The following is a 25866-nucleotide window of genomic DNA, read 5'->3' as shown; positions in this document are numbered from 1 at the left end:
GCTATTTTTGAATTTCACCCTTGAAACACAGTCTGCAGATGGCCGAAAGAGGATTATGTTTAGTCGATCCAATAACTTTTGGGAATCTTAGATAAATGTCTCAAATAAGTCTTAATTTATCAATCTTTAGCCATTAATCATAGACTTACCAAAACTAGCCAAGCACATTAAAAAACTAAATAAATTAGGTTCTTTCTCTCCAAGAATCACACGCAAAGATCTCCTTCCGTATTTTTAAGTGTGATCAGCAACATTAGATGCAAGACGGAAAGAAAATTCATGGATGAGGTAGCAAACAAGGTGATGAAATACAAAAAAATATATATACAAGATTCCAAAAATCTAAGTAAAAATGATCTTTTTAATGGGTATGGTTGAAATTCATTGAGAACATATAGATGAGTCAATATACAAAATTTGAGGGCGATTAAAGGTGATTTGGACTGATTTTATATCAAAATTCGTTATCAAAATCGAGTTCAAAAAATTCTTCGACGAGGTATGTATCAAACATGTATCACGCATGTATCTCACATACAGGTATACATGGATATATATATGCAATATATATTTGATACATATGTGATACACAAATGATACATAGTGTGATACACATATCATTTTTTTCATGTTCATCTTCTATTTCGAATTTTAATTCAAACTACCTCAAAACTCCACCAAATTATCCCTAAATTGAGATTGAAGCTCTTTAAGATATACACAATCTATTCTAATAACACTCACTTAAAAGAAAGTAAAAATTTTACCTTTTTTAGTTATAAGTAGCTTATTGGTTAATATTGATAATATTTTATAAATTAACCAATATTTATAATAAGCTACTTATAAATGGACATAAATGTAGTTTCCCATAACTTTTCGGTTGATTGACGAGCCAAGTCAACCCAACCCATATTTATACTGGCCACATTGGTAAAATTACATCGGATGAACCTTTTTAGAATTACCACTTATAGTTTGACCCTGTTAAGAAATCATTTGTAAATAGCCCCACCCAAAATTCTAGTGGTTGTCATATTTTTGTAAATCCCGGTGATCATCATGTGAAAATTTCTGACGATTGTTATATTTTTGTAAATCCTAATGATTACCATATGATTTTTTTTCGATTGCTATATTTTTGTTGTAAATTTTGATGATCACCATATTAAAAATTCTAGCTGTTGCTATTATATTCTCCCAAGACTTTTTTTATCGGGATCAAAAAATCAATTCTTCATATACCAAGGCCAAGCAACAATATACTTGTTTCATTTCCTTTTTTCTTCTTAAATTAAGGATCACCTGAAAAGTGTGGACTAGTTTAATGTTTTCGAACTTGTATTTCTTTAAAGGAGGAAGTTAATTGGCACGTCCATAACCAAGTATTTCAGACGGTATAAGTTTTAGGTATGAAGTGTTAAGGAATGATTTGTTAGCGAATATGTTGAGTCGGCTAAACCACGTGAGTTATAGCATCTTGAAAGTGTTAAGTAGAACCTGTCAGAGAAATTTATACTCCTATTAAACACTTCATAACATCTTCCTCCTTTTCAATCCAAACACATATTTGGCTAATATCTTTTTCTCTTTTTAAGTTTCTCTAATTTGAATTAGCACATGCATGGGGACATGTATAATTAGGGAATGATGGCATTGACTACTAAAAAAGCTATGTGAAAGCTTTACCAAGAACTCAAGTTTTGAATTGAGACTTTGATCAAAACAAATTACTAATAGGATTGAGGCCTCTCAACTCAAATGGAAAACCTAACTCCACCTTTCTTCAAAAGTTCAACTGCAATTCCCAAATCCAATAAAAACCAACCCCCAACATATATTATTGCAAGTCAACAGCGAAACCATAATAAAGCAAGTCAAACATCGGAAAGGAAAATATTAAGTGAATGTGGCAGATGGTACGTTGAAAATAATGTTCTCATTTTCACATTCTATGAGTGCTAGTAGTACAAATAATTAGTCAAAAAATGAGAGGAGCAAAAAGAAAGTGGTAGGATAGTTATACTACTTCTGAGTTTTCCCTTAAAAATGAAGCAAAGTACATTTGGGAACTCGACAGCTAAAATGGGATTAATTATAGGGTTTCTAGATGTTTTAAAAAATAATTACAAAATTAGATCATATACAAAGTAACTACAAGTAGATTTTCATGGTAGATTTTGTTGACAACTTGATAAAAATAATAACTAATATGTCATAATAGCTTAAACTACATGATAATATAAAAAAAATATTACACCGAGCTTAATCTTAAATATAACAATGAACTTGTAAATAAATTGGTGCCTTGGTGGTATATAATAAGGATATGAGTATTATCTTTTGCGATTGCCTGTTACATACCATCAAATTATCAGTTAAAAAAGAAATATCATTGTGCTCTAGGAGTAAAATTCATAAATTGGAATTACACTTAGGGAAAAGGAAAAAAAATGAATAAATTGTATATAAAGGGGGTGGGGGGGTGGGGGTGGCGTTGAACCAAAGAAAGCAGCCAAAGGAGTCATATTTATACAACCAGCACAAACTATGAGAGAATTAGCAGCAAGAACAATGCTCTTGAATTTGTTAAAATATGCTAATTTAATTTAATTAAAATATTTATAATGGCTCCAAATGGGTAATCAACTTTCAGGTAGATGGTTGGTATATTTATATTTTGTACCTTTTTATTAAAATTCGAAAATCTTAGTTGTCATTCCATTTGGAAGTTATCGTTTGGTTTCACACGAGGTTAGGTAATTCATTAGTCATCCATTATCATTCTCTCGGGAATTAATAATGCAAAAACACATTCTTATCTAGCTTACAGTTAATAAGGCTTAATGTAGAAATTAAAAATCAATGGTTACACGTTGGAATTCAAATGCCGTGAACTAAATTGCCTTCTTTTGTCCCAATATACCTTTTCTTTTTTGTCATTTTATATATATGTTATACAGTTTACCTAGACTTAAAATTTTTATAATATAAGCCATCAAAGACTTATTCGTATCAGCTTAGTAAGATTGATAATAAACTTGTAAATTATTGAAATAGATGTGACTATTTAAAGCGAAATAGACAAAGAATGCAAGAATACTTTTAGTTAATTGATATAATAGCGAATTTTTATTTTACATCCCTTATCAATCTTGCCACGAAAGTAAAATAATAATTTTGAGCATGTTCCACTAATTGAAGCAATCATAGTAAGTCTGAAAAGAAAAGTTATAAATATTTCATATTTACTAAAACGTCAAATATTTTGAAATTAACTCAATTTGTCAACAACAAAAAAAACTAATATTTGAGACCAAATAAAGGAATATTGTTTTTCTCCCGATTTTTTTTCCCGGAGGGAGCGCGATGCTTCCTCTACAGGGGCGGATCCACCCCTTTAGGAAGGGGTAGCATGTTACCCGCTAAGATAATTAAATTTGTATATACCTATGTTAAATAACTATGTTAAATATTTGATCTTGACATCCGTAATCATAAACTAGACAAAGGTGCCATGATTAGTAGACTTTTCTGAAAGCTTTTTCTTGTATGTAAAATTTAATTTGGAATTATCTTGAATCTTGTCCGACTTTCCCTTTTCTTTATGCTTTTTTTTTTCCTTTTGTCCCAGCCATTTCCTTTTTTGGCTGCCTCCCAATTTTCTAGTTGTCCTTTTACTATTTTTATATTTTCTTTTCTCCATTCTATTATTTTATATGTGGTCTCAAGCAAAATCATTCAAAAAGGGGACTCCAAAACTTTAAAATTGTATAAAATAAGCATTCATCTTAATCTTAAATTTATGAGTTTTCTTCTTTCAAATCCGAAAAACTTGGGTCTTAATGGGAATTTTGGATTGAGATCAAATCTTTTTCATCTTTTTTTTTCTTTCTATTATATCATATAAATTTGTGTTATTATATGGTTATTAAATATAAATTAAATTTCTTTACTATTAAATTATGACAAAAATTTCGTAACCATTGCTTAAAAGAAACAAGATTTATGATTTTGATTTTTGGGAGCTTTTAGTTTATTTAACTTTATAAGTATGAGGTATAATTTATCTATTGAAGATATTTTTTAAAATTTTCTTATTCTGATTGATGTAATTTCCTTATTGAAGATGTTATCTTACTCGTGTAAATTTATATTTAATAAACAAAAAAGATATAATTTCCTAGTAAAAATATTGATTTTACTTGTGTTGTTATAATAAAAGTGTTATTCCTTATTTAAAATGCTAATTACATTTGTTTATTTTATATATGAGATGTAATTTTTATATCTGCAAATACAAAATACCTATTATATTAGGTTGAACCGAATAAACTCAAAAAATTTGAATAGATTAAAGGATAGTGTGGCACCCATCACCTTTAAATCTTAGATCCGCCTTTGTTCCTCCACACGTGCATCGAAACTCGTCATGTTCCAAATTGTTTTTTGTCCATCATATATTTGTTAGGAACATTGAATTCAACATTTTTTGGAGGTTTGTGTACATATAGACGTAAACATGGGATTTGTAATTTACAATTACTTGTCGACGAGAATTTAGTGGTACTACATGACTTTGGATGGAGTCAAGGTCTTTTATCAAAAAATTGTGGCACGATTATTGTCAGTTTATGCTTGACTCTTATTATGTGAATATTCTTTTGTCCATATATTTCACATCCTCTTCCTAGAAATGATCGCGCTGCCTCCTTTGTCAAAAAGTGTAGCAGATAAAAAGAGAATAACTTGTTTTAAAAAATCGTAGATTTAAGTAATCATGTCTCTGATGATTAATCTGAGTTTTAGCTTCTGCAGTAAAGTAGATGTCACATGATTAACATTAACCAATCTTTGTTATAGTAACACGAGAGAGTTGCTTTGAAATGAATACATATTCCTTAGTAATTATTGGAATCAATTACTCAAATGGTCACTCAGCTATCTCAAATTATCTCCTAAAGTCACTTTACTTTCGTTTGTAACAACAAAGTCACTAAACTATGTCTATTGCACTCAGAAGGTCACTCAACTAAATTTTCCAAATTTTGGATTGCCAAATACCTATTTTACCCTCTAAATTATAAATATTTATCTACTTTTATTTTTTTTTAACTTTTAAATTTATATTATGAACTTACCTCTAGAATAAAAAAATATTATTTATAAATTAAAAAATAAAAAGTATTTAAGCATCTATAATGCTGGAATAACAAAATAATGAGCATAGTAAAAGAATTAATTAGAATAAGTTATTCATAATAATAATTTCAGTATTAACAAAAAAAATCAAAAAACTATTTACACAACTCAGAATGAAAGAAAATAAATGTTATAAAATATATATTCCATGCACCTAATATAAAAATAATTATTTAAATAAAAGTATTTTTATAATATACATTATATATTCTTGAAAATTATGTTCAATTATATTATATATATTCCATGCACGACTTAACATAGCATATTTTACCCTATACAGATAGTCCCCTGCTTTCCGGTGATATAACTTTGTGCCGTCGGAAAGTTGGTAGAAAAACATAATAATATAATTGAGTTTAATTTTCAAGAATATATAATGTATATTATAAAAATACATTTATTTAAATAATTATTTTTACATTACGTGCATAGAATATATATTTTACAACCTTTATTTTCTTTCATTCTGAATTGTGTAAATAAATTTTGAATTTTTGTTGTTAATACTAAAATTACTACTTACTAACAAATTATTCTAATTAATTTTTTTACTATGCTCATTATTTTGTTAGTCCATCATTATATATGCTTAAATACTTTTTTTAATTTATAAATAATATTTATTTATTCTATAGGTAAGTCCATAATATAAATTGAAAAGGGAAAATTATAATATTAAAAAGTTTTAAAAAAATAAAAAGAAAACAAATATTTATAATATAGAGGGTAAAATAGGTATTTAGAAATCCAAAATTTAATAAATCTAGTTGAGTGACCTTTTGAGTGCAATATGCATAGTTTAATGACTTTGTTGTTACAAACGAAAGTAAAGTGACTTTAGGAGATAATTTGGGACAGTTGAGTGACCATTTGAGTAATGGACTCTAATTATTGATGCTTCTCCAGTCATTTCCCAAACTTTTCTGTTTTTTTTTTCTTTATAAATAAAATTAGCGGCCTGTCTACTTTATGAAGAATTAATGGACATGAACTTCATTAGCAGAGCAAATTCCTGCTCCACACTTAGAGTGTATCAAGTCAATGAATGTCAAACATTTTTCCTTCACACATATGTTTGTCAAATTATCATGGTTAGTCGAAATATTTCTTACTTTAAATTATTATAATTAAAGTAAAATTATTTAATTTAATGTGAACACCAAGTGTATATATGCATTTCTTTCCTGATCTCAATAAAGAAAAGAAAAAGATTTTGTGACTCATTGTTATTTTTAATGATATATTTTTACATAACTCTTTAATATGTGGAATTCAATAGATTTATATCTTTACAGGGAAAAATTTATAAAAAAAATATATAATCAGTTACAAATAATCTCACTCTGCATGGTGTAATTAACTTTATCCTACTTTTTAACAAAATGTAATATTAGCCTATACTTGACAAATAATTGGGATAGAGGGATATGCTATAAAGTAATTCTGCCCAACAAGTTCATGTATGATTTATTATCTCTTTTTCTCCCTTTTTTCCCGAAAGAAAACGTATTAATCACTCACGAGAATGAATAATTCACGAGAGATGAATTGACAAAGGTTAGAAACAGGTCAAACTAGATTTCTGGCACCGTTTGACGCCGAACACGCGTTTAATATTGAATTGAAATTGGTCAGTAAATATTCTCTTTTGGGATGTGTTTTCCACCGTGGTACACGTTTCCAAATTCGCTGTAAATAATTTTCTCTTTGAAGGTAAAATATTTCTACTAAAATAACTCTAATCTCAAAACTCGTATCCGATATTTTTATCAAGAATTAAAAAATACTACTTGTCATCCTCATCCACAACATTAATCGCTCACTAAATAGTTACGCGTAGGGGAAAGATATTTTTTGCTTTTCCAAACCAATAATGATAATTGATTGACAATGCATTTGTAGGTCATGAACGGAATAATACTTCTCTCCGAATGGAAGCAGGTGTTTGGAGAATACTTAATTGAAGTTTATAAAAGAAGCCTACGAAGTTTCTTGACAGTTTTTATAGCTGTTTGGTAAACTCCAAAAATTAACTTATTTTAAAAGGTTTTTTTTCTCGAAATACTTTTAGTGAGAACTAATTTGTGTTTGATTAGTTAATTTGAAAACAATTTCTGAACGTCAATTAGTATTTGATCAAACTTATAAAAACTGCTTATAAGTGTATTTTTCTCAAAAGTGTTTTTCAAAAAAGTACTTTTGGATATAAGCTACTATTTTTTCTACTTCTCCAAAACTGCTTCTGCTTCTCCTCAAAAAATATTTTTTTTTCTTTCAAAAGTTTGGCCAAATACTTCAACTTTAAAAAAAGAAAATATTAGTGCTTCTAGAGTTAGAAGAAGTTTAGCCAAACAAGCTATTGCTCATCTTATGACTAAAATGTATTTTTTTTGTTTTGAAAGATTGAAACTTCAAACTACTCTTAATCACACTATTAAAAGAAAAACGTAGAACCCAACAAAAAGAATTTAGTAAAGAAACATTGAAGGAGAAAAGTGTTATAAAAGAAAGACCGTAAAGTAATGACAAGTTTAGAGAGAAACTGATATATTATTCGAATTCAAACTGATGTACATAATGAACTGAAATCTCTTTTATTTATAGAAGAAAGAAAGCTGTTGTGTAAGTTGCTACTGCAAGATGCTGTGTAAGCTGCTACTATAAGCTGCTGTGTAAGTTGCTACTATACCTGATATGGATAATCTTCTACTGAGAGCAATGTTTATCCATAACGAAGTACTGAATGGATAAGCTCATTATATCCAGTATAGATAATCTTCTACTAGGGATAATGATTATCCATAACGGAGTACTGAAAGGATAAGCTCATTGTACTCGGTATGGATAATCTTCTACCGGGGGTAATATTTATCCATAACTGGGTACTGAAGTGATAAGCTTCTTCAGGAAGCTTATTTCCAATAGAGTACTAAATAGATAAACATATTTACAGCGGATTCCCATATGGATAAGCTTCTTCAGGAAGCTTATTTATAACGGAGTACTAAATGAGCATCCTAATATAATATATTTATAACACTCCCCCTTGGATGTTCATTAAAAGATAATGTGCCTCATTAAAACCTTACTAGGAAAACCACGTGGGAAAAAATCCTAGTGAAGAAAAAAGAGTACATATATTTAGTAATACGCATTGTTATGTGCCTCATTAAAAATCTTATAAGGAAAACCTCATGGAAAAAAACCTTAGTTAGGAAAAAAGAGTGCATCGCGTATTTTACTCCCCTTGATGCAAACCTTGTTTTAAATATTTGAGTCTCTGCATTCCAATCTTGAATACCATCTTCTCAAAAGTTGAAGTTGACAAAGATTTAGTGAATAAATCTGGTGGATTATCACTTGAACGGATTTGTTGCACATCAATGTCACCACTTTTCTGAAAATTGTGTGTGTAGAATAATTTTTGTGAAATATGCTTCGTTCTATCTTCTTTTATAAATCCTCTCTTCAATTGAGCTATGCATGCAGCATTGTCTTCGTATAAAATTATGGGTCTTTTCTCATATTCCAAACCACATTTTTCTCAAATAAAATAAATTATTGATCTCAACCATACGCATTTCCTACTTGCTTCATGAATAGCTATTATCTCAGCGTGATTTGAAAAAGTAGCAACAATAAATTATTTTGTGGAGCGTCATGATATGACAGTACCTCCATATGTAAATACGTACCCGGTTTGAGATCAAGCTTTATGGGGATCAGATAAATAACCTGCATCTACACAACCAACAAGATCTGCACTATCTTTGTTAGCATAAAACAAACTCATATCAAGAGTTCCCTTTAAATATCGTAATATATGCTTAATCCCATTCCAATGTCTCCGTGTAGGAGAAGAACTATATCTTGCTAGTAAATTAACAGAAAATGCTATGTTAGGCCTTGTAGCATTAGCAAGATACATTAGTGCACCAATTGCACTGAGATAGGGTACTTCGAGACCAAGGAGTTCCTCGTCCTCTTCTGGAGGTCGGAACAAATCCTTATTCACGTCAAGTAATCGAACAACCATTGGTGTACTCAATGGGTGCGCTTTATCCATGTAAAAGCGTTTTAAGACCCTTTCTATATAGGCAGATTGATGGATAAAGATCCCGTCTACTAAATGTTCAATTTGCAGATCAAGATAAAGTTTTGTCTTTCCAAGATCTTTCATCTCAAATTCTTTCTAAAGATATTCAATTGCCTTTTGGAGATCTTCTTGAATTCTAACAAGATTTATGTCATCAATAGAAACAACAAGTATAACAAATTCTGATGTCATTTTCTTTGTAAAAATACATGGACAAATAACATTATTTATGTAACGTTCTTTCAGCAAATATTTACTAAGGCGATTATACCACATGCGCCCAGATTGCTTTAAATCGTACAAAGATCTTTGTAATCTAATAGAATAAATTTCCTGAGATTTTGAATTCACTTCAGGCATTTTAAATCCTTTAGGGATTTTCATATGAATTTCATTATCAAGTGAACCGTACAGATAAGTTGTAACTACATCCATTAGATGTATTTCAAGCTTTTCATGAAGTGCTAAACTGATGAGATATCGAAATGTTATGGCATCCATAACAGGTGAATTATTTCATCAAAATCGACTCAAGATCGTTGTGAGAATCCTTGTGCAACAAGGCGAGCTTTGTATCTTTCAACTTCATTTTTATCATTCCTTTTTCGCACAAAAACCTATTTATGACCAGCTGATTTTATACCAGCAGGTGTTTGGACTACTGGTCCAAAGACCTCTCTTTTAGCAAGTGACTTTAATTTTGATTGAATTGCCTTTTGCTATTTTGGCTAATCAGATCTTTGTCAACATTCTTCGACAGATCGAGGTTCAAGATCCTCACTATCTTGCATAATATTAAGTGCAACATTATATGCAAAAATATTATCCACCACTATTTCAGATCGATTTAAATTAATCACATCACTGGTCGAGCTTATTAAAAGTTCTTCACTCACATGAGCTTCAGGTTGATTGATTCTCTTAGGAATCTCAGAACTAATCAGATCTTGGGTCTCTTCAGGAGATCCCTTCATAGTATCATTTTGATCATTTGTCGATTTTTTTTCCCGAGGATTTCGATCCTTAGAACCCAAAGGCCTACCACACTTCAGGCGTGCTTTAAGTTCACTAGCTCTCATGCTAGTAGATGGTCCTACTGGGACATCAATTCGGATAGGCACATTCTTTGCTGAGATATGTGACTTAGTTATCCTTTTCAAATCAGTAAATGCATCTGGCATTTGATTTGCTATATTCTGTAAATGGATAATCTTCTGGACCTCCTGAGTACATATAGGGGTATGGGGATCAAAGTGAGATAATGATGAAACTTTTCACACAATTTATCTTTTGATTTCCTTTTTCTCTCCCCCTAATTGTGGAAAATTTGTTTCATCAAACCGACAATCTGTAAATCGAGCAGTAAATAAATTCCTATCAATTGTTCAAGATAGCGAATAATAGAGGGTGATTCAAACCCAACATATATTTCTATCCTTCTCTGTGGTCCAATCTTACTGCGTTGTGGTGGTGCTACTGGAACATATACAACACATCCGAAAATTTGTAGATGGACAATATTTGGTTCATGACCAAAAACTAATTATGAAGGAGAATATTTATTATAATGTGTCGGTCTGAGACGGATAAGTGATGTTGCATGCAAGATAGCATGACCCCAAACAGTAGTGGACAATGTTGTTTTCATAAGTAGTGGTCTTGCTATCAATTGCAGACGTTTAATAAATGACTCTGCAAGGCCATTTTGAGTATAAACATAAGCTACAATATGTTCAACTTTTATCCTAACTGATAGACAATAATCATAAAAAGTTTGAGATGAGAATTCTCCATCATTATCAAGGCGAATAGCCTTTATAGGATAATCTGAGAATTGTGCCCTTAATCGAATTATTTGGGCTAATAGCTTTGCAAACGCCAGGTTGCAAGATGATAGTAGGCACACATGAGACCATCTTGAAGATGCATCTATTAGGGCCATAAAATATCTAAACAACCCACTTGGTGGGTGAATGGGTCCACATATATATCCATGTATACGCTCTAAAAAGCCAGGGGATTCAAAGCCAACCTTCATTGGTGATGGTTTAGTGATCATTTTTCCTTTATAACAAGCATCACAAGAAAAATCGTCATTTGTAAGAATCTTCAGGTTCTTTAATGGATGCCCACTCGAATTTCCAGTAATTCGTCTCATCATTATTGATCGAAGATGGCCCAAACGGTCATGCCAAAGCACAAAAGTATTTGAATCCGTAAACTTCTGGTTTACGATAGAGTGTGCTTCAATTGTACTAATTTTTGAATAGTATAAGCCAGAAGATAAAGTTAGTAACTTTTCTACAATGCATTTCTGACCAGAAATAGTCTTTGTAATACAAAGATATTCCCTATTCATTTCATCTATTGTCTCACATGATACCAATTTCGGTGGATATCTATAAAACTCAATAAGTTTTTTCTGGACTTGGAGGAGAACAATGCATTGTCTATAATAAGTTTTGTTCTCTTAGACAGAAATACAATGGCTCTTCCGGAGCCTTCAATCAAACTTATATTACCTGAAATTGTATATTTGCTTTTTCCTTATGCAAATAAGAAAAGTATTTCTGATCCTTGAATATGACATGAGTTGTTCCACTATCAATAACACAAATATCTTTGTGATTTGTCTTTGATCCAAACATAATTTGAAGGTTATCCATATTCTTCAAAATAACATAAATAAAATATATTATAGTAAATATCATTATCAAAGCATAACTTTTATTTATGTACAACAATTACATAACCATACTATCTATTACAAACAACAAAAATTAAAATATTTACATTTCTACAGATTCACTACCGATTACATGACTTGTTTCTCATTCTGGGAGTGCAAAGTAATCAGCTACATCCAAATGCATGAAGTCTAAATTATCTTCAGAAATAAAATTTGCTTCAGCATTTTTCTCTGTCTTCTTCAGGGAGGCTTGATAAAGCTCAACCAGGTGCTTTGGCGTACGACAGGTACGTGACCAGTGCCCTTTTCCTCCACATCTATAGCATGCATTTTCTGCATTTGGTGCTTGCACCGCTTCATGCTTTTGTTCCTTCCTTTTCCACTGTTGGTGGTGAGGAGGCTTCTTTGGTGCATTATTATTACCATGATTGGGGTTTCTTCCTCGACCAAGACCATGACCACGACTGGGGCCACAACCTCTTCCACGTTTAGCTTGGTGGAAGTTCGTCTCATTCACTTTAGGAAATGGACAAGAATCAGTAGGTCGGCTTTCATGGTTTTTCATTAATAGCCCATTATGTTGCTCGGCTATAAGAAGACGTGAGATAAGTTCAGAATACTTTTTAAATCCCATCTCTCGATATTGTTGCTGCAGGAGCATATTCGAGGCATGAAAAGTGGTAAAAGTTTTCTCCAACATATCATGGTCAGTAATATTATCACCACATAATTTCAATTGGGAAATAATTCTGAACAAAACAGAATTATACTCACTGATAAATTTAAAATTTTGTAGCCTTAGATGAGTCCAATCATATCGTGCCTGTGGAAGAACGACCATTTTTAGGTAGTCATATCTATCTTTCAAATTATTCTACAGTATGATTGAATCTTTAATAGTAAGATACTCCATTTTCAGGTCCTCATCAAGGTGATGACGTAGGAATATCATTGCTTTGGCACGGTCTTGGTTTGATGCCTAATTTTTGTCTTTGATGGTGTCTGCCAGACCCATCGCATCAAGATGAATTTCAGCATCAAACACCCAAGACATGTAGCTTTTGCCCGATATATCCAGGGCTACAAATTCAAGTTTAGAAAGATTTGACATTATTTAGGAAAAGAAAGATCGTACCTCTAATACTTTCAAAGTATTTACTCGAGATGACAAAGTCTCGTACTGATAACGTGTTATAAAATAAAGATTGTAAAGTAAAGACAAGTATAAAGAGAAACTGATATATTATTCGAATTCAAACTGATGTACATAATGAATTGAAATCTCTTCTATTTATAGAAGAAAGGAAGCTGCTGTATAAACTGCTACTGCAAGCTGCTGTGTAAGCTGCTACTATACCAGATATGGATAATCTTCTACTGAGAGCAATGTTTATCCATAACGGATTACTGAATGGATAAGCTCATTGTATCCAGTATATATAATCTTCTACTAGGGGCAATGATTATCCATAACAAAGTACTGAAAGGATAAGCTCATTGTACCCGGTATGGATAATTTTCTACCGGAAGTAATGTTTATCCATAATCGGGTACCGAAGTGATAAGCTTCTTAAGAAAACTTATTTCCAATAGAATACTAAATAGATAAACATATTTACGGCGAATTATCATATGTATAAGCTTCTTTAGGAAACTTATTTATAACAGAGTACTAAATAAACATCTATAATATAATATATTTATAACAAAAAGACCTTTAAGAATTTGCTTAGTTAAAAATATTGTTGAAAATTCTATGGTTGAACCCCTAAGGAAGTTTAGGTTCAACAAAACCTCCCACGGGTCCTCGTCTATTTATGCATCTCTCTTTTTCCTACCATTTCATTTCCTTTTCTCTTCCCATATATAAAACCAAACCATTTCGTTGGACTTATTTACCTCGGCTTGAAACCCCTTCTCCATCTACTCTTATCAACTCTTTATGGCATTTAAATCAACTACTTCTAACTGAAAAAATAGAATTCCAATCCCACACAAAAATGAAAATCTTCTTCACTTTCTTCATCTTCCTTTCTCTTTTCGCATTCTCATCAAAATCAGAATCCACTTGCAAAAATAACACAGATTTATCTCTAGTTTCAAAGGCTTTCAGCTCTGTTTATGGCTTCAATATCACTTGGTTCAGCTCAAACTGTTCCCCTACCATTCCAATAACTGTGATAAAGTTATCTTCAAGAAATCTAACTGGCACAGTCTCATGGAAATACTTAAGAAATTTGTCACATCTTCATACTGTAGATCTCTCAAACAATTCCTTAAAAGGTTCTGTTCATCCTCTGTTTTGGTCAATCTCATCTTTGGTTGAAGTCAACTTATCCAAGAATAAGCTAGGGGGAACAATTGCTGTAACTAGTTCATCTCATATTCAAAGACTTGATCTTTCTTTCAACAGGTTTACCAACTTGGGCTCTACTTTTTATGGTTTTCCTAATCTCACTTCTCTTGACCTTTCACATAATGATCTCAAGATTTTGCCTTTTTGGTTCAACAACCTAACCAAGCTTGAAAATTTGAGCATTTCTAGTTGTAACATTTATGGCAATCCAAAACCAATTTCACATATCAAGTCACTGAAGCATTTAGATGTTTCTTTCAACCACATGAATGGTACATTTCCTAATGATTTCCCTCCTATTTCCAGTCTCAATTTCTTGAATATCTCATTCAATAACTTTACTGGACTAATACCTCAAGACCAGTTTGCAAAATTTGGTAACTCTTCTTTTATTCATGCTGGCCATTTGCAAACCAAGAACGTAAAATTACCAAATCCCAAGAATTCCTCAGAATTTCACATCAAACATCATAACTTCACAACCCCACCACACAAAATGTTGCCTATCAAACAGAAACCTACTAAACCAATGGACAAAAACACCAAGAGAAAGAAACCCAAATCAAGAAAGAAAGTTTTAATCATAGCCATTTCAGCTGCTTCTGCATTTCTAATCTTGGCCATAGGGTCAGTCATATTGTGTCTCTACAAGAGGAGAAAAACAGTGGCTAGGAAAAACAAATGGCTAATCTCAAAACCAATTCAAATACCATTCAGAATGGACAAGTCAGGGCCATTTTCATTTGAGACAGAGTCAGGAAGTTCGTGGGTAGCTGACATAAAAGAACCAAGTTCAGCACCAGTTGTGATGTTTGAGAAGCCATTGATGAACTTTACATTCAAGGACCTCATAGCAGCTACATCTCACTTTGGGAAAGAATCATTGTTAGCTGAAGGGAGGTGTGGGCCCGTTTACAGAGCCGTACTTCCAGGTGACCTCCACGTGGCAATTAAGGTCCTGGAGCATGCTAGGGAACTAGGTCATGATGATGCTATTGCTTTGTTTGAAGATCTGTCAAAGCTTAAGCACCCTAATCTGTTGCCTATTTCCGGTTTCTGCATTGCAGGTACAGTTTTCTTTCTCTTCTTCACTTTCCTTTTGACCATTTTCAATTTTACATGCAGGGGTCAGTAGAAAATCTGATACTCCCTCCGTTTTAATTTATTTGAACTTATTTCCTTTTTATTCTGTGCAAAAAAAATGACCCATTTTTTTTATTTGGAAATAATTTATCTTTATGCATTGATTTATAACCACACAAAATATATGTGCCTCATTTTACACCACAAATTCAAAAATCTTCTTTCTTTTCTTAAACTTCGTGCTCATTCAAATGAGTTCACCGTAAATTAAAACGAATGGAGTATTATTTTATAATATTGTGTCTGATGGGGTGAAATGCTAAATATGTGGCACTCTTTAAATGGGGTTCCCCCTTATTTTCAGTAAGGAAGAAAAATGGAGAAATTTTTTGTGTGATATTTAAGGGAGGATATTTGAGGACTTGAGGCGGAACCATATTAAATGTATTAACGTGGAGGATGAGAGGAGAAAGAGTACAGTCAGTAGTGAGTAATGAGACAGAAATCTTTGCAACCATAGAAACGTAAGCAGTAGTTATGATAACAAGCAGTAAATAGGAATGCGTGAATAATTTGGATGTTAGTACTATGAGTACAACATTACATTTGAAACTGCTTTAAATGCTTTGTAAATTGTGTCCATTTTTACCCAACAAAGTCAAAAAATTTGTATTATATGTCTCATGCAAAGACAACTTTTTTTATTTTACAGTTTTATGAATCTAAATTTATCGTGAACCTAGAAGTGTAAGATTGAGAATCATAAATTTGTAAGACAACAATTAGTGTAAATTATAAGAACACAAATAAAACTTCTCAACAAAGTCAAACTTTCAAATCTTATGCCAGATTGGGATTTAAAAAAAATTGAACTGTAAACGTCATTTATGATAATGCTCTTTGTAACTTGTGTCCATTTTGACATAACAAAGCCAAAAGTTTAAAATCTTACCAGATTGGGAGGATGGGTGTTGAACTGTCCAACCTTATTTTATGATTTTGGAAGAATGTTGCATAAATGTTTTCCATAAATTATATTTTCTTGGAGAACCTTTTTTTAAGCATTAATGGTTCCAAAAGAATGTTTTATTCAATTGAAAATGTCTTAAAGTTGGAAAGCTAGAGTAGAATTAAACAGTTAAGCCGCCAAATTTGTTCTCTACATTATTTATGATTGGAAAAATTATTTCATGACATGCAGCAGTTGATTGTACAATCAAACTCGTTGTAAATAATATTGAAGAAAAGTTGCTCCATTTGAAAAGAACAGAAACAAGGAATCCAAATTATTGATCCTTTCTATCATATCATATTTAAAGCTAATTTAATGTTCCCCTTGACGCAGGGAAAGAGAAGCTAGTGTTGTACGAGTTCATGGCTAATGGTGACCTCCACCGATGGCTACACGAGCTTCCAACTGCTGCCACAAACGTGGAGGATTGGACTACTGACACGTGGGAGCAGCAAAATGGGTCCCATCTGACATCACCGGAGAAAATGGAATGGCACACGCGCCACCGCATTGCGGTTGGCATAGCGCGTGGACTAGCCTACCTCCACCACGCTCAGTCAAAGCCGGTGGTTCACGGCCATTTGATACTGTCTAATATCTTATTGGCCGATGACTTTGAACCTCGAATAGCCGACTTTGGACTGAGTCACGACCGAGTCGGTGGATCTACTGAGAAGGATGTGTACGATTTTGGAGTCGTACTGGTGGAGTTACTAACCGGAAAAGCCGGTTCGGATGACACGATCAAGTGGGTGAGAAGGCTAGTGAAGGATGGACATGGAGCGGATGCGCTTGACTCGAGACTAAGACTCGGTGGCGACTCAGTGAGTGGGATGGTGGAGTGCCTCCGAGTTGGATATCTGTGTACGGCGGAGAGCCCAAATAAGCGACCTAGAATGCAGCAAGTTTTGGGGTTGGTAAAGGACATACACCCCACCAACTCGGAACTCATTTGAGTTGACTCAATTCAACTCGGTAACTGCTAACATCCTAATCTCTAAGCTACCACTCTCACCGCAGCGCGTGGTGGCACGACGAGGAAATACTGGCTGGCAGCATTGAATTATTGTACTCCCCATGTGTTTGATTGACCTCTGAAGAGTCAACAGTACAAGACATCTCTCCACTAAGGTTTCCACTCAAGGGCATTCGGTCACGTGCATGTCACGTGTTTTCATTGTCAGGAAGATGCACTTCAAAATCTAGTGAGAGGGACATGTTTGCTTGGTTGTCTAAGTTTATTCGTCTTACTATTCTCCTCCTTCTCTTTTTGTATTTTGTATATCAAATTAGAGATAAAAAAGAATTTGCACAAAAATATGCGGGTAAAGCTTGGTTTTGACAGAATATTTATTATTTTTGTTTGGTTTAATCAAAGAGTCGTATTGTATTTGAAGTGGAGCAGAGAAACCAGAGAATCCCACTTATTGCTTGTCTCTTCTAAGGGGCATTAGCATCATCAACTCCTTTAGTTTTCTACTCTTTTTTATCTTTAATTTAAACATTTCTTGTTCGTTTGTTCTTTTCCTTTTTCATTTGTTGCTTTATTCCCTTTAATTTTTATAGGAGCAGTCTTTAATTTTGCAATAGAGGACAAAAGGTAGTGATGAGTATCTAATAAAGTGGTTTAGAACAATCTTTCCTAAAGTGATTGGATCAAATATTGAACCAATGAAGGTATCCCATGAGGACTTTTAATTCTATCTTATTTCACTACATTTAACCTTTGCAGCATTTGGATGCCACCAAGGCCACATGGGGTGCCTTTAATTCTTCAAAAAAAATCAAAAAAAAAAAAAAATCAAGGATTTGAAATATTAATAGTCAATTTTGTAGGCCAAAATTCCACTCTATCAACTAGCACATTATTTTGACCTGTTCTCAATGGCAGACAGTATACTAAGCATTGATTTATCCTTTCTTCATTCTCTTTTTGTTTTAAAATTTTGGGATAAAAATCCAAAAGAATCATATTTGAACAATTAACAAATAGAAATAGATAAAACATGATTGAGAGATCGAAGAAATTGAGGTAAAAGATTATCCATTGGCTATTGTATGGGTCCAAATTTGACCGATCATGACCGACGACGAGTATGACGATTGACGGAGTCTCCTCGAATTGATGCCCTGAGGGAGACGATCCTGAAATAAACCAGAGACGGGACGACCCTTGTAATAATGTATGGCCATCAGGGGACATTTGAAATATTCCTTGTATTTTGTCTCCTACAGTTTAGAAGAGTTTCTCTTTTAGTATAAAAGTAGGACAATAACCTTGTAACTGACATTCAACACTCTGGAGACATTACTATTTATGAATGAAAAGAAACCTCGTGACCTATCTTCACTTTGTCTATCGATCTTTCTAGAGATTATTATCCTCAGCTAAGATTTACCCTTCATCTTTGATTGATTTGCTCAAAAAAGTTTTAATATCTTTTGAGTCAAACAATTTGGCTCCGTTTGTGGGGATTTCTATAGCTAAAATTATAGTTTTCATCTAGATTCTTGAAAGACATAATCACCTTTCTTCAGCTCCATAAAAGCCAACGATGGCGGGAAAAGGGAGAAGCGAGGCTAAAGACAATAGAGGGTGTCACAAACAACCTCCTGAATTCCCTCAACGAAGCCGGAGGAGAAGACAGGGAGAATGCAACACCAAGTGTTACACCTGAAGGAGAGATCTCACCTCCTCCGCACGGGGATCTAACGATCTTGCGCGAGAGGGAAACCTCAACATCCGCAGTAGGAGAAGCGCCACCGGCTATCAAAAGGCTACTAGAAGAATGGTTAACGAGTACCTTAAGCAACATGCTCGAGAAACCCATTCAGGGAGGTGTCGAAGACGCGCTACCCACAGAAACCGTAGCTGCTGCCGATGAGTCAAACTCTACACGAACAGGTAACGCCCGTACTGTCACTGATACAGGCAACGACACACTCACGACCATCTTAAAGAAAATGGAAGAGATGAAAAATGAGAACAAAACACTCTGCGACCAGATGAAGGAACATCAGGAGAGGGTTGATAAAATACCAGGCACTCCAAAGTTGTTACCAAAATGCGATGTGGTCTGATTCGTCGAACAACCATACAACGAAGAGGCAACTCCCCATTCTAATCTAAAGACTTTCAAAATGCCGCCATATTTGAAAATATATGATAGGACCACGAACCCGGAGGATCACTTAATCCATTATGTTATTGCAGTAAAAGGTAATGATCTATCAAAAGAACAGGTATCGTGCGTGTTGCTGATAAAGTTCGGCGAAACTCTGATGGGGGGAGCATTGATATGGTATTCCCAACTACCAGCACGATCGATATCGATGTTCGAAGAAATGGCAGATAAGTTCATCACCACTCACGCGGGAGCGAAAAAGGCCGAGGCTAGGGTCAATGATATCTTCGCCGTTAGGCAAATGACGGGCGAGGGACTTCGGGATTTCCTAACCCGATTCAATACAGTAAGGATGAGCCTACCAAACGTGTTAGAAGGGATGGCAGTAGAAGCCTTTCAAAAGAAGTTAAACAGAAATGGATCAAAAGCGACGAAAAAACTACTCAGTAGACTCATGAAGTACCCCCTACCACGTAGGAAAGATCCACAACGCCTATTGCGCCGAAGTGAGGGTAGATGAGTACGACCTGAACGGCCCGCTTCAGCGATTAACATCAGTCCAGACCGAGACCAGGAGAGATCGACGTAACGACGGGCGAACGGATCAACTGCCACGTTTCAATCGAGAAAGGCATCAGCCCTATAGCCGAAAACCCAATCTGCCTTCTCCACGATATGTGGATGTCACGCCCCGACACATTGCACCCCTCCGAAACGAAAGAGGTATGCCTCCATTGCTATCTGCTCATAATTTTTGTGTTTCTCCTTCAGAGATAGTGTACACACTGGAAAAACTTGGCACAAAGGTGCAGTTGCCGCAAAAAATAAATCAGATCCGAGCAACAGGAGGTCAAACGTCTTGTGTGAATTCCACCAGGAGAGAGGACACAAAACCGAACACTACATAGGCATGCGACAAGAAGTAGTGAGGATGTTAAACGAGGGATACCTGAAAGAACTGCTGAGCGATAAAGGACGAACCAACTTCGCTTGTGGACGCGACCAACATCAAGGACCTCCGAAGCCACCATCACCAGCTCGTACCATACAGATGATCATTAGCGGTGGCGATGATACGGTAATCAACCACGTAAAATTCACCACCACACATAAACTTAAGTGGACAATTGCCCACGAACGGTATGACGACCTCGAAGACAGTATTATCTTCGATAAGTCGGATACCGACGGTTTGTCTTTCCCTCACTATGATGCTTTAGTTATAACTTTATGCATTGCGGATACCGATTTAAAAAGAATAATGGTGGATGACGGAAGCGGCGCATGTATTGTTCACCCACGAGTTCTCGTGCAAATAAGACTCGAGGATAAAATAATATCGTATTGCATATCACTAACGGGTTTTAATAATGCAGTGGAGCGAACATCTGGAGAAATAGGGCTACCCGTCCTGGTCGGAGGGGTCACCCTGTAAATGACATTCCATGTTTGAATCAGGAACAACCTATAACGCCATCATAGGACGTCCATAGATACACGCCATGCGAGCCGTCCCGTCAAGTTTTTACCAAGTAATCAAATTTCCCACCCCATGGGGAATATTCAGCATCTGAGGCGAGCCACGCACCGCCCAATAATGCTACCGGATCACCCAAGATTGCACACATACCAAACAACTAAACGGGGCAAGTGCGGAGGCATAACAATCAGCCATGTCGGGAACCATACCCGACATACAAGTAGAAGCCATCAAAGACTCGGACATCGTAGAAGCTTGCAAGGCAACTGTAGAGGATCTCGATCCCGTGCAGTTGGACAATATCGATAATACTAAAAAGGCTTATGTTGGACACAACCTCTCGGATCCAAGTAAATATCGTGAGTTTTTAACTAACAAAGTCAATTTATTTGCCTTTTCCCACTCAGACATGCCAGGAATCCCAAGGGAGATCGCCACACACAGGCTGGATGTCGATCCACTTCATCCGCCGGTACGACAAATAAGGAGAAAGTTCAATGCCTCCATCAATGAGGCAGTCGGCAAGGAGGTTGATAAATTACTCGCTAACAGTTCTGTCAGAGAGTGAAAATACCCCTAATGGGTCGCCAATGTGGTCATGGTAAAAAAGAAGAACGGGAAATGGCGGATGTGTGTCGACTTTACCGACCTGAACAAAACGTGCCCGAAGGACTCCTTTCCATTGCCCCACATCGACCAGCTCATCGATGCGACAACGGGGCACAAACTATTGAGCTTTTTGGACGCCTACTCCGGTTATAATCAAATTTTAATGGTTGAAGAAGATCAAGAAAAGACAACCTTCATCACTCACCGAGGGACATATTGCTATAAGGTAATGACGTTCGGATTCAAGAACGCAGGGGCCACATATTAAAGACTAGTTACCAAGATGTTCAAAGAATAGCTCGACAAGACCATGGAAGTTTACATCAATGACATGCTAATAAAGTCGACAAAGAAAGAGGACCATATCGGCCATCTGAAGGAGGCCTTCGAGATATAAGGTAATATAGAATGAATTTGAATCCCGAAATATGTGCCTTTGGCATAACTTTAGGAAAGTTCCTTGGTTTCCTAGTGTCACAAAGAGGTATCAAGGTCAATACGGATCAGATCAGGGCCATCGACGCAATACCGGAGATACTGACCAGCAAAAAGCAGGTGCAAAAATTGACAAGACGAGTAGCCGCCCTATCGAGGTTCATTTCACAGTCCTCAAATAGATGTCACAAATTCTTCAACATGCTAAGAAAAGACCATAGACTGCAATGGAATGAAGAATTTGTCGACGCCCTAAGAAAACTGAAAGCGTATCTATCTTCGCCACCACTACTCGTCAAAGCGGACCCGGGAGAATGTCTACTTGTGTATCTAGCAGTTTTTGAAGTTGGGTAAGCACCGTCTTGGTCCGTGAAATGAAAGTACACAATATCCGATTTACTATATTAGCAAGACCTTAATCAATGCCGAAACAAGGTACCTACACCTTGAAAAACTAGTTTTGGCATTAGTCGTCGCTTCACGAAAGCTTAGACCGTATTTTCAATGTCACCCCATAAAAGTGGTGACAACCTTCCCCCTCAGAGGTATCCTACACAAACCCGTACTATCGGGTAGACTGGCCAAATGGGCCATAGAATTAAGCGAGCATGACATAACATACCAACCATGAACTGCCATTAAGTCGTAGGTGCTCGCCGATTTTGTCGCTGATTTTAGCGCAGAAATATTGCTTGAAGTAGAATAGGAAGCGCCCCGCACTTCCACGCATACCGACCTCTGGGTCCTTTACACCGATGGTGCCTCTAACGTCTCGGGATCGGGACTGGGACTCGTCCTCGAAGTCCCTACAGGCGAAGTAGTTCGCCAGTCCAAACGATGCCCCGAGATGACTAACAATGAGGCCGAGTACGAAGCCGTGATTGCAGGTCTGAAGTTAGCTCTCAAATATGGCGCTCGACGGCTCGTCCTCCATTGCGACTCCCAACTCATGGTGAACCAGGTCACTGGGACTTTTCCAAATCAAAGAATAGAGACTACAGAAGTACCAGTCGGAAATTCATAAACTGCTGTCGGAATTCGATGAATGCCGCCTCGACCAGATACCCAAGGTGCAGAATATCAAAGCAGATGGCCTCGCCAAACTAGCTGCGGCCACCAAAAATATCAACAGGGAAAACGTGGTCACCCTCCTCCATTTCGCAATAGACCACGTCGAGGTACATTCTGTAAACTTAACTTGGGACTGGCGTAACCACCTCGTAGCGTATTTTCAAGATGGAACGCTCTCGCAAGATAATAAAAAAGCCAAAAAACTCAGGGTACAGGCAGCCCGATACAGCCTCGTAAACGGTGATCTCTACAAAAGAACGTTCGGCAGGCCCCTAGCCAAATGTCTTGGGCCAAATCAAAAAAGGCGAGTACTGGAAGAAGTACACAAAGGGCACTGCAGCGCCCACACGGGAAATCGCACCTTATCCGATGCCTCATCTGCCCGGATACTACTGGCCTACCATGAAAAAAGAAGTCGCGGACTATGTCAGGAGATGTGAACAATGTCAGAAGTACGCTACTATGATACATCAAGCTGGAGAACTCCTTCATTCTGTCACTTCACCATAGCCATTCATAAAGTGGGGAATGGACATAGTCGACCCCTTCCCAGCAGGACGAGGTAAGTTACGTTTCCTCTTGGTTTTAACTGATTACTTTTCTAAATGGGTGGAAGCAGGTGCATACACTCAGATACGTGAGCAAGAGGTCATCGCATTCATATGGAAAACCATAATATGCCGTTTTGTCATTTCCAAAGAAATCAGCTGCGACAACGGACCTCAGTTCATCGGAAAGAGAACGACTGAGTTCTTCGAAAAGTAGCATATCAAACGAATACTCTCCACGCCATATCACACTGCCGCCAATGGTCAAGCCGAATCCTTCTATAAAGTAATACTGAATATATTGAAAAAGAAACTTGAGGATGATAAAGGGCTATGGCCTGAACTACTACTGGAAGTATTATGGGCATATCGCACTACGCCAAAAACTAGCACAAGCGAGACGCCATATTCACTGGTTTATGGGACTGACATAGTTATACCTGTCAAGGTCGGAGAACCCAGTTTGAGATACTTCAACGAAAGCGGACCAAGCAACGACGAAAGTAGGCTACAAGATCTGGATGAAGTCAAAGAACGGAGATACATGGCCCATATAAGAATGGTAGCCTAGAAGCAGCAAGTGGAAAGGTACTACAACAAAAGGGCCAAGGTGCGACCGCTCAAAGTCGGAGATTACGTCCTCAAGGCTAAAACACAAGCAACGAAAGACCCTAATGAGGGAAAACATGGAACAAACTGGAACGGACCATACAAAATCATAGCTGCAGCAAATAAATGAGCATTCCAATTAGAAACAATGGAGGGAAAACTACTCCAAAATAACTGGAATGTCGCCCATCTCAAGTACTTCCACTACTAAAAGAAGGCGTCACCTAAGTCGTACTCTTTTTCTCTCACTCGGGTTTTGTCAACAATCGGGTTTTCCTGAGGAGACTTTTAATGAGGCGGCAAGGGAGACACCTTGAGGATCGAAGTGTTGTTCATTACCCCGACCCGTCGACATGATCTCCGGAGTGAAATAATGAAGGGACTGGATATAGATAATCATCTCCATTGTATGTACAGGGTCATGTGACTCTCACGAGAATTTAATCAAATCTCTATTGTATGTGCAGAGTCGACATGTGATCCTTACAAGTATATAATCAAACATCCATTGCATGAATAAAATTGACATGTCTTCCTACGGGAATACAATCAAATCTCCAAAAAGAAATGGCCAAGGCCATCGAAAAAAGCATGAGTTCGACCTCATTCGAACTACGACGTCATCCTACTTCGACAAAAGTTCGAAGCAACATCCCAATGGCCAAGTCCATCGACAAAAGCATGAGTTCGACCTTATTCGAACTACGATGGGATCCTAATTCGACGACAGTTCGAAGCAACATCCCAATGCCCAAGGCCATCGACAAAAGCATGAGTTCGACCTCATTTGAACTACGATGGGATCCTACTTCGACGACAGTTTAAAGCAATATCCCAATGGCCAAGGCCATCGACAAAAGCATGAGTTCGACCTTATTCGAACTACGACAGGATTCTACTTCGATGACAGTTCGAAGCAACATCCCAATGGCCAAGGCCATCGACGAAAGCATGAGTCCGACCTCATTCGAACTATGACGAGATCCTACTTTGACGAAAGTTTGAAGAAACAACCCAATGGCCAAGAACATCAACGAGAATGTGAGTTCAACCACGTTCGAACTATGACAGGACACTACTTCGACGACAGTCCAAAGCAACATCCCAATGGCCAAGGCCATCGACTTAATAGCTTAATAGCTCGACAGTTAACCCGGATATCATAAACATTGCAAAGAAGAGCAAATCGACAAAATGTATTTTACATTTCATCAAAATGTTATTTACACCTGTCTTTACAAACGGGCTCAAGTATTCCCCCCGCAAAAACCCCAAAACAAAAGCAAGTACAAACAAAGACTACACATCATCCCCAGTGGGGTAAGCATCTTCGTAGCACGAGTTCAAAGTAAGACGGTTCGCATCATTAGAGTTGATGTCATCCCTGTCAGGTGTGAGGGGGTCGTACCCGCATGCCTCACGAGCTGCACGAGCTTTAGTGTGAACGGCCTGAAGCTCCACCTCAGTAGCCTTCCCTCGGCCTGAAAAGCCTTATACACATCAAGCCGAGCCTCAACAGGGACCGATAACTCATATAAACGACGAGGC

General features: G+C 36.1%; 1 protein-coding gene across 1 annotated transcript; it reads left to right on the top strand.

Annotated features, from left to right (window-relative positions):
* Positions 1–13704: 13704 nt before the first annotated feature.
* Positions 13705–17958, top strand: LOC107761125 (calmodulin-binding receptor kinase CaMRLK-like). The gene is made up of 2 exons (XM_016579297.2): positions 13705–15413; positions 16775–17958. Exons 1-2 carry the CDS (start codon positions 13808–13810, stop codon positions 17395–17397), a joined length of 2229 nt encoding a protein of 742 aa, XP_016434783.1. The 5' UTR covers positions 13705–13807; the 3' UTR covers positions 17398–17958.
* Positions 17959–25866: the final 7908 nt, after the last annotated feature.

The sequence above is a fragment of the Nicotiana tabacum genome, chromosome 3 (assembly GCF_000715075.1).
Source record: "Nicotiana tabacum cultivar K326 chromosome 3, ASM71507v2, whole genome shotgun sequence".
In the NCBI taxonomy this organism is placed as follows: domain Eukaryota; kingdom Viridiplantae; phylum Streptophyta; class Magnoliopsida; order Solanales; family Solanaceae; genus Nicotiana; species Nicotiana tabacum.
The sequence above is the reverse complement of the archived record's forward strand: the minus strand, read 5'-3'. Positions and strand labels throughout refer to the sequence as shown.